The sequence below is a fragment of the Nicotiana attenuata genome, unplaced genomic scaffold, assembly GCF_001879085.1.
Source record: "Nicotiana attenuata strain UT unplaced genomic scaffold, NIATTr2, whole genome shotgun sequence".
Lineage (NCBI taxonomy): Eukaryota > Viridiplantae > Streptophyta > Magnoliopsida > Solanales > Solanaceae > Nicotiana > Nicotiana attenuata.
The window spans coordinates 101,412-111,492 of NW_017672694.1; the positions used below are offsets into that span (position 1 = coordinate 101,412).

The 10,081-nt window shown below is 36.4% G+C and overlaps 1 protein-coding gene across 1 annotated transcript; it reads left to right on the plus strand.

The window, feature by feature from the left end:
* Nucleotides 1-2,073: 2,073 nt before the first annotated feature.
* On the plus strand, nt 2,074-5,095 carry LOC109214151. The gene is made up of 5 exons (XM_019378042.1): nt 2,074-2,138; nt 2,577-2,607; nt 3,628-3,769; nt 3,873-4,729; nt 4,817-5,095. The coding sequence occupies exons 3-4, from the start codon at nt 3,637-3,639 to the stop codon at nt 4,265-4,267; spliced, it is 528 nt and encodes a 175-aa protein (XP_019233587.1). The 5' UTR covers nt 2,074-2,138; nt 2,577-2,607; nt 3,628-3,636; the 3' UTR covers nt 4,268-4,729; nt 4,817-5,095.
* The last annotated feature ends 4,986 nt before the right edge of the window (nt 5,096-10,081 follow it).

Below are 10,081 nucleotides of genomic sequence, written 5' to 3' on the forward strand. Positions count from 1 at the left end.
TACACAGTGTGTCCTTAAGGAAATTATTCCATTCAAGTACCCGAGGTTATGGAATATATCCTCCCAGGATAGAACGATTTAACTCACCGGAGTGTTGGTACCAAAAACGCCGATGATCAGCGAACCACTCGATGGCAGCAAAAACACATTGGAATTTTAGTGCAGAAGAAGAAAAGATAATCAGAAAATTTCGTAAGTAAATGTTCTGGGATTTGAAGGTCTATTTATAGCCAACTTGGTGATGTTTCTGAAGAGGTTTGCATCCTTTCAGAATAGTCATGACTGTTGGAACAGGTGTGACCCTCTGAAGAGGTTTGCAACCTTTCAGAACAATCATGGCTGTTGGAACAGGTGTGACCCTCTGAAGAGGTTTGCAACTTTTCAGAATAGTCATGGCTGTTGGAACAGGTGTGACACTATTTCAAGAACAGCCATGGCTGTTGGAAATTTTTGCGGGAAATTTAAAACGAATTTAAATTAATCCGGGAAAGAAAAACAGGCTAGACCGGACCGGGTCGCGGGTCATCCCTCCATTTCTTTTCCCACCATTTTCCATTCACATCTCTTTTGTTATTATTTATTAAATAACAAACCCAACAATAACAATAGTTAAATATATGTATTTTTGGCCGAACATCAACTTCCAAACCGTTGAAATTCGAAACCGCGAAATTTTGAATTCGAAAACTTTATAATTTCTAAACCCATAAACTTCGAAACACATAAACCTCTGAACTCATAACTTTGAACTTGTAAAATTTCAAACCTGTAAACCGCAGGATGAAAAAAGTAAAAATGAAAATATATAAAAAAAAAGAGGGGAGAGGGGAGGGGGCAGTGAGGTAGGGGGAGGGGGGAGGGATAGTGGTGCGGGGTGGTGGTGCAGAAGTTTGAAAATTCAAAAAAAGNTGGGGTGGGGTGGGTCGGGTAGTAAAGTGGGTGGTGACGGAATAAAAAATCTTTTTGGAGATAGGGCATGAGATGGGGTTTGGTGGGGGTGTGAGATGGGGTGAGATGGGTTGGTCTGGGTTGGAAATAGGATGAGGAAACTTGAGAAGGGGGTTTGGAAAATGTTTTCTCTCTCTTGATAAGGAAACATTTTCCTTAATATCAAACACATCCTTGGTCTTCTCGTCTTTCTTTATTCATAACTGGAGGTTCATGGGCAAGCACGTATATTGAAACTAGTTAGCTTTAAATTGAATGTAATTGCATTTTTAAAATATAAAAATCACAAAAATACACTAATTATTTTCTTTGTATTTTTAGTTAGTTACTCAATTAAAGATAAGTTTGATAATCAGTTGATTATTGGATAAAATAGATTAGTGGTTTAATTGTGCAAAGGGTTTAATTTGGATGTTTAAATAAGTGGTTAATTTTGAAATTAAAACAAAGAAGAAGAAGAGGGCCGTTTAGCTTTAAAGTCGGGCTTGGGCCAGCAATTGGGCGGCCCAATTACTTCACAAACCCACCCAATCCCACGTCTATACCCAGTCCAGTAGTTTTGGACCTCAGGTCGTCCAAACGACGTAGTTGCCAGGAATATATGTCCCTCCTAATATCACAAAACCGTAAAAATCTGATCTTTACATTTTTTCCTTCAATTCTCTCAATAGCTCCACCGTATTTAGAAATTTAGGGCGGCCGGAAATCGTTTCCGCGGCCTTCCGCCTCAACTCCTTTGGTGGCTCCACCTTCTACCGCCGCCGGAAAAATTCTAAATGGCTCCAAAATATCACCAAACAATCCCTACCCTCTCCTCATGCCTCTCTCACCTTCAATTTCATCAAAAAATCCCCAGAATGCTACGATTAGTAATCTCAGATCCCTTTTTTGATTTTTTCTCAAATCCGGTTCAGTTTAGGTTGGAACCAGCATCAATCTAACGCTCTCAATGACAACTATCGATTGATGCCTGTTTTGGATTATTCCACGGAGCCGAAGGACGGTCAAACCGCCGTTGACCGACCGGCTTCCTCTGAAACTCATCTTTCACGGCCTGCAATTGCTATTGTTATATGTAGCAGTGGCCGAAATGGAGAATTCCGGCCAGTGCTCGTATACCAATAAGTTTTGGTTGCCGGAGTTTCGTTTGCTTGCTGGATTCTGCTTTCACTCTTCCCAGCCTTGAGTGGGTAATATCTCTTTCCCCCCTTTCGTTTTTTTTAATTGTTTTCAATTGTGCATGCTTTACTGGTCTGGACGATTGTTTAGGGTGAAATTTCTAGTACTCTGTTGGAAGAGGTTTGGTGGTAGTTAAAATGGGTGGGCCTGTTAGCTTAGAGAACTCGTGGGCTTTGAGCCCAGACCAACTCGTGGGCCTACTGCCAGAAATCTGGTGAAATAGTACAAATGGTAAAATAAGAGTAGTAATTGAGTGAAATAGTACAAATGGTAAAATAAGAGTAGTAATTGAGTTAAAAAGGAGAGTTAATTTCTGAAAACTGAAATGAACCCCCTGATAATTTCTTTTAGAGTTCAGCTAAATTATTTCTGAATTTCAGATTCAAAAGCTATAGTCTGTTTTGTTATTTAAACTGACCCTAAGACTCATTTCTCTCTTGTGCTGCTAGGGTTACCATTTCTCTCTTGTGCTGCCTCCAGGTATCTTCTTCTTCCTTCTTTTTTCTTCTCTTTTCTTTTTCACCTTTTTTTTTCTTTCTTCTTCATACGTCATTAGGATTCTGTAGGACTTTACTGTTTAAAGTTGTTTTTTGTGTAATCCACTGTTCTAATCCCAAAGGCCCTATATAAGTTTGTGGTTAGTATAATGATTTGATTCATGATTTTGGATGTTATCAATTAGGAACTAATATTAACATTGTTTGATTGAATCTGTGTTCGTTTAAGATTTGACAAGTCATGAACTGTGATCTGACTTCTTTGTGTGAGCTTATGGACCTTTGCTATTCCAAGTTTTTGGGCATGTTTGTTGCTCGAGACAAGCCCATGTGAGTGATTTGAGTTAGATGAAGTCTGCCTTTATGCCTGGCCCACATCTTAGGCCAATACCTGCAAGGGTTGGCCATTTCAAGAAGAAACCAGAAGGCCTTGGGCCTTATTCAGAGTATGCTCACTTGATCTGTTGGAGGTCTTAACGTGGCCTTTTAATGGTTTACTGGTTGGAGTTTCCTTTAAGAATTCCTTTTTGATAGTAGTTGCTATTTATGCACCTAACTGTATAGTTCCATTTCAATTCGAGAATTATGTTCAGTTTAGTATTAGTTTTCACAGCTCCCTCATGAACTCAATATTTGTTTTTGAAATGTTTTGAGTTGTAATACTATTTTTGCCATAGTATTGCGCTCTAAACTATTTCAAGCATAATTGCTGTAGTTGAAGTCCACATTTCTTGAATATCATATAACTTGATGATAAATTCGTATATGCATTTGTTCTGTTTTTTTTCTTCTTCTTTTCCTCTGTTCTCTTTGTCTTGTCAATCTCCATTTCCTTAGAATTACGTTCATAATATCAGGGTTCTTTTAGATTGTACCAAAGGCTTGTTACACCAGTCTCTCGGTCTAGCCTCGGTCTAGCCTGAATCATTTCCTAATCATGTTGTTTTTTTTTGGTTTATAATGATTTATCTTTTTTCATGAAATGTTGTATTTGTCTTCTTAGATTGATAACATGGAGCAACTGAAGCTTATAGTGGAACAAATGTTGTTTCAACTCAAACAAGGTTTAGTTGGTCAATCCAGTGCTAATGTGATTGAAACGATCGGACTGTTGGAACAACTTAAGTCACTTCTGCTTGCTACAGGTACTTTTTTTTTCATTTATTTGTTAAAACTAGTCCTATTGGGAAAAAAGTGTTTATTTCTAATTCCTATTTAGATTTACTTATATTTTTCACCTTTTTACAGTTTTGCACCCTAGTGCCCTGGCTGCTCCCTACCCCCAGATGTCCCAGGTGGCTGCTCCCTACCCCCAGATGTCCCAGGTGGCTGCTCCCTACCCCCCCAGATGTTCCAGGTGGCTGCTCCCTACCCCCAGATGTCCCAGGTGGCTGCTCCCTACGCCCAGATGTCCCAGGTGGCTGCGGCCCGCCCCCAGATGTCCCAGATGGCTCCCCGCCCCCAGATGGCTGTGGCTGCTCCCCCACCTATATGACAGACGAATCGTTGCTTTCACCTTTAAACATTGTCCCAACTGTGCCCAGAACAGATGTAATCCGGTTCCTTGGAGTGCGGTGAGAGACATCAACCCTAGGCAAGTAGTACCAGTACGTGGGTTGGTCAACGTCACTGGCAATGGTTGATGAGCAAACTCAGACAAATTCACTATGCTGTCAGGGGGACTTCCCTTCCTCAGAGTTTCGTATTCTGAACCTACAATTTCAAGAAAGATCAGTTGCCACTCTTTCGTAAGCTCTATGGTAATCCAGTAGACCGGGTGAGCAAACCCGGCCAACGGGAGAGGTGGCCATTGTAGGTTCAGAATACGAAACTCTGAGGAAGGGAAGTCCCCCTGACAGCATAGTGAATTTGTCTGAGTTTGCTCATCAACCATTGCCAGTGACGTTGACCAACCCACGTACTGGTACTACTTGCCTAGGGTTGATGTCTCTCACCGCACTCCAAGGAACCGGATTACATCTGTTCTGGGCACAGTTGGGACAATTTTTAAAGGTGAAAGCAACGATTCGTCTGTCATATCAATGGCATGTGTGTGAAGGGTTTGGGGCTAAGTACGAGCTTTTGATTGTGATTGAGGATCACGGGTATGTAATATTTTTAGTTCTTTTAGTTTATGAATGAACGTGTATCTGATGATTTCTTCTAATTTATTTGATCCTTGTCTTGCGCAGTGGCTAGCTACCCATTGATGTGGAGGTTGAGGTGGAGCTCGGGATGGAGCTTATTATGCACCGTAGTTTTCATACTTTTGCAAAACTGAACATGGACCAAACCTTATAAATATGGACGATGAAGTTGTGTTTATATTTTCATTTGATTTATTTCCTCGACAATCTAAAACTCTGAATTCAATTAATTTACAAATGGGTAGGTGAGGATGAGTAGTTTTGTTTTTGTGGGTAATTATGTCATTCACCCATAGTATAGTGAGAGAGTTTCAGTATTTGTTACAACGTGCATTGGTCTGGAATCATTTGGATACAGTCACTATCGGGCCCAATTCTTCCAAGCCCGTTTAGCAGTTTATACGCAAGGTGTCGTGCTATCTCAAAAATGCTTTCATGCTTTGGGCTTCAACTTAAGCCCCTTTGTGTTTCATACAGGATTTGCTAGAAATTTAGTGCAAATAGTTAATCCAACATGATCAGTAATGCTATTATTCAATTTGTAGCCAAGTAGATTTTAAAATCGAAAGGAGAAATGGCTTTCGAACAATGCTTTAGTATCCAAACGCAGTCTCAATTAATAGATTAGATAATTCTTCCAACTTCAAATGAGTTCTTTCACTTAACCTTTTTAAGATTGTCAACGAATCCTCTTTGCTTCAGAAAGTGAGGTAGGAGCATGAATCCATTTTGGGTTGTATGATATCTCAGTCAGCTAAATTATATTAGAACTTTATAATTAGAAGAATGGTACTGTAACTAAACATCAATGCGATTGATAAATTCAATTACCAACAGCTTATTCTCCCTCCTAAAGTTAAAAAGCTTCAATCAGTAACAAATTTTTATATGGTTCAATATGTCAAAACTTGTCTTATATGCTCAAGGAGTCTTCCTTGCCTACTTTGTGTTAGAAATACAACAATAGAAAACGATATTAAGAAGACTTTCCTTAAAGAAGTTATGGCCCGTATATAAATTTTGAAAAAAATACACACAATCTTCTTCAGGATACAACAAGCCACAAAGATACTTGCAGATTTTTCTGATACTGTTTGTAGGGAAATTCGTGTTTTATTTATAGAGCAAACTCAGGCCTTTTCCGAAAAGACACTTTATTTCACTAACAAATGTATCTGTTTATTTGAATTTTAAATTCAAATAAAACAAATTTTACTGTTATAGAAATAAAAATAAAATTATTAATTTAATAACCGGCCCGGCCCAAGCCCCAAGTATTTAGTATTAATATATATTTATTTATATATAAACAAATATTTGCACACACACTTAATAATGTGTATTCTTAAATAAATACATAAAATGGACAAGAATTTAAAAAGCCCATAAAAGAGCTTTACATCACCGATGTGGGACTTTCCCACTTCCCTTACTTTATAACAAACTACAACTAAGTCTTTTAATCCCCCACTAGTTTGTTATATTTTTTATAATATCACGCATACCGAAAAGTATCCTGTTTAGATTTGAACTTTTCATTAGTGTAAACACTTTAAAGTTCTGACGAAGTTATTGGTATCTTAAAGATTTGAACTACAACTCCTTGTGCCAAAACCGAAAATATCACACACGTAATACTATTTCAGTAACTCAGAAAACCCAGTATATGCTTAGCGCGTTTACGGCTCTGTGCTCATCCTGATTTCATGAATAATTACAAAATTAACCCTTTAAATTTTGCTTGAAGCGGCACCACTTTAGTATTCATATAGGTAAAATTAGATACAATGTCCCTGTTACTATAGATATTTACTAATTTTATTAAGATTTAACTCAACCTCTTCGAGTACAGTTTGCACTACAAAGTTTGTTATTTTGCCCCTGTTATTCCAGGCATTCAACAACTTATTGGCTCCTCAAATAACAGTATGTAGTACATTTGAATTAAGTCTCTTAAAGGAGATCAGTGCTTAAACAACACAAAGCAACTTGTAATTACCTCATTGAACTTATTTTGTTAGAGTGTATACTAACTCAACAGGTTCCCGTTGCTTGTGTTTAATTCAAGGGTTTTAGCCTCATTCCTTCACAAGTTTGTTGTACTACATCTCTTGTCAATGCTTTAGTAAATGGATCGGCCAAATTCTTATTCGATTTCACATACATAATAGTTATAGTCCCATCTGTGACTAATTCTCTTATATAAGCATGTCTCAAGCTTATATGTCTTGATTTCCCATTATATATTTTATTATGAGTCACACACATGGTAGTCTCACTATCACAAAATACAGAAATGGCTGGCATGGGTTGTGGCCACAACTTTATATCTAATAACATGTTACTCAACCATTCTGCTTCTTTCCCAGCAGCTGCTAATGCTATAAATTCAGATTCTATAGTAGAATGAGAAATATAAGTTTGTTTCTTGGATGCCCAACTAATGGCACCTCCTCCTAAAGTAAATATCCATCCTGAAGTGTATTTATTATCATTAATACTAGTAATCCAACTTGCATCAGAATATCCCTCTAAAACAATGGGGAAACCATTATAGCAAATGCCCAAATATTTTGTATATTTTAAATATCCAAGTACTCTAATTATTGCTTTCCAATGATCATTACTTGGATTACTAGTAAACCTTGAAAGTTTACAAACAACAAATGCTATGTCAGGTCTGGTACAATGCATTGCATACATCATAATACCTATTGCACTTGCATACTCTAATTGAGTTATTGCTCTTCCAGTATTTTCAGTTAACTTGATACTGGAGTCATAAGGAGTATTGAACTCTTTTATGCCTAAATGACTGAACTTAGCAAGGATTTTATCAATATAATGCGACTTTGATAAAGTCATTCTTTTGTTCTCTCTTTTCACCTTTATTCCTAGAATAGTATCTACTTCATTTAAGTCTTTCATCTTAAAAATTGAAGTTAGATACTTCTTGGTTTCGGTAATACCAAGCAAATATGTACCAAAAATTAGCATGTCATCAACATATAGACAAATGATTACTTCGTATTTTTTTGTGAACATGGAGTAAATACATTTGTCAACATGATTATGTATGAATCCATTTTATAGTACATCAGTATCAAACCTTTCATGCCATTGTTTAGGTGCTTGTTTCAAACTATAGAGAGACTTTATCAACTTACATACTTTCTTCTCATTTCCTGGAAGAACAAAACCTTCAGGTTGCTGCATATAAATCTCTTCACTAAGGTTTCCGTTTAAAAAGGCCGTTTTAACATCCATTTGATGCACATACAAGTTATATATAGAAGACAACGATAAAATCACTCTAATGGATGTTATTCTTGCTACATGAGCGTAAGTATCAAAATAGTCTATGCCTTCTTTTTGAGTGAAACCTTTAGCTACTAGTCTAGCTTTGAAGGTTTGGATAGAACCGTCTGTATTATATTTCCTCCGAAAGACCCATTTGCAGCCTATGAGTTTTGATCCATTTGGAAGATCAACTAAAACCCAAGTATTATTGGACATTATTGAATTCATTTCATCATTAATAGCCTCTTTCCAGAAGGCAACATCTCGAGAAGCCATAGCTTCTTGAAATGTCTTTGGGTCTTCTTCGACATTTAATAAGATATGAATTTGATTACAGACATTTTTTCTATTTCCTTCTACAAGAAATACTAAGGACTGTGAAGAGATAAAATCAGAACCAAGACATTTTTCTTTCCTTATTCTTTGACTCTTTCTCGGTTCTATTTGTAAGTTGTCACTTTTCTTTTCACTTGTACTAATTTCTGAATGTGACGATGCATTATTATCACTTTCATTTGGTTAAGTCATTTTCTCATCAACAGTGTTATCTATAAATTTATCTTCAATAAATTCAACATGAATAGATTCTATTATAACATTAGATTCTAGATCCAATAATCTATATGCCTTTGAATTTTGTGCATATCCAACGAAAATACTTTTAATTCCTTTAGGACCTAGTTTTATTCTTTGATGATCATGAACTCTATAGAATGATATACACCCCCACACTTTAAAATAATCTAAATTATGTTTTCTATTATTCCAAAGTTCATATGGTGAAACATGTAAGCTTTTTGAAGGCACCTTATTTAATATGTGACAAGCTGTTAAAAGTGCTTCACCCCATAAATTATGTGGTAAGTGTGCATTCATTAACATAGCATTAATCATATCAACTAAAGTTCAATTTTTTCTTTCAGCCAAACCATTTTGTTGTGGTGTATAAGGATCACTTGTTTGATGTATCAAACCATTCTCTTCGCAGAACTTATTAAATTCAGAGGAAAAATATTCCCCACCTCTATCCCTACGGAGAATCTTAATCTTAGTATTCTTTTGATTTTCCACAACAGATTTATATTCTTTAAACTTCTGAAATGCTTCATCTTTTGTTCTAAGCAAGTAAACATATGTGAATCTAGAATAATCATCTATAAAAGTAATAAAATATCTTTTGCCTCCTCTGGTTAACTTTCTATCACATATATCATAATGTATTAAGTGTAACAATTCACTAAATCTTTCAGTTTTACAAAAAGACTTAGTCATTTTTGCTTGTATACATATTTCACATTTTTTCACATTATCATGCTTGCAAGAAATATATCCATTTTTGGACATATAATTTAACGAACCAAAATTTAAATGTCCTAATCTAGCATGCCATAAAGAAGAATTGGACTCAACGATATAAGCAGAAACATAATTTATTGCATTAATACTGAGTTTGAACATGCCATCACAAGTTTAGCCCTTTCCAACAAATAAACCATTCTTAGATACTATTACATGATCAGATTCTATGACTATCTTGAAGCCTCTCTTAGACAACAAACTAGCAGACATCAAGTTCTTCTTCATGTCGGGAACATGGTACACATTTAGCAATGTTAGCTTCTGCACAGAAGTGAAATTGATCTCAACACTTCCTTTTCCTGCAACGTCTGTAGTCATATGATTTCCCATGAGAACTTTCTCGGGTTCCTTCACTTTTGCATAAGTCTTGAACATATTTTTCTCATAACAGACATGAACGGTGGCACCCGAATCCAACCATCAGTCTTGACACTTAATAGCAGCAGCAGCCATGTTTAATTCTGTAACCATAGTATATGGTACTACAAAAATCATCGCAACCAAGCCTTGTGAAGAACTTTCAACTGTGTTTGCTTTTGCTTTCTCAAACCTTCCGGAATTTCCAGAATTTCCAGAATTTCCATGGTTAAAATTAATCCTTACTTTCTTAAACTTGCAATCACGAATCTTGTGGCCTTTCTTTCCACAATG

Bases quoted from the DNA above. Each gene is read 5' to 3' on its own strand.
- LOC109214151 (XM_019378042.1), top strand. From the start codon at position 3,637: ATGGAGCAACTGAAGCTTATAGTGGAACAAATGTTGTTTCAACTCAAA. The intron at 3,770-3,872 runs GTACTTTTTTTT...ACCTTTTTACAG, and splicing joins GTCACTTCTGCTTGCTACAG to TTTTGCACCCTAGTGCCCTG.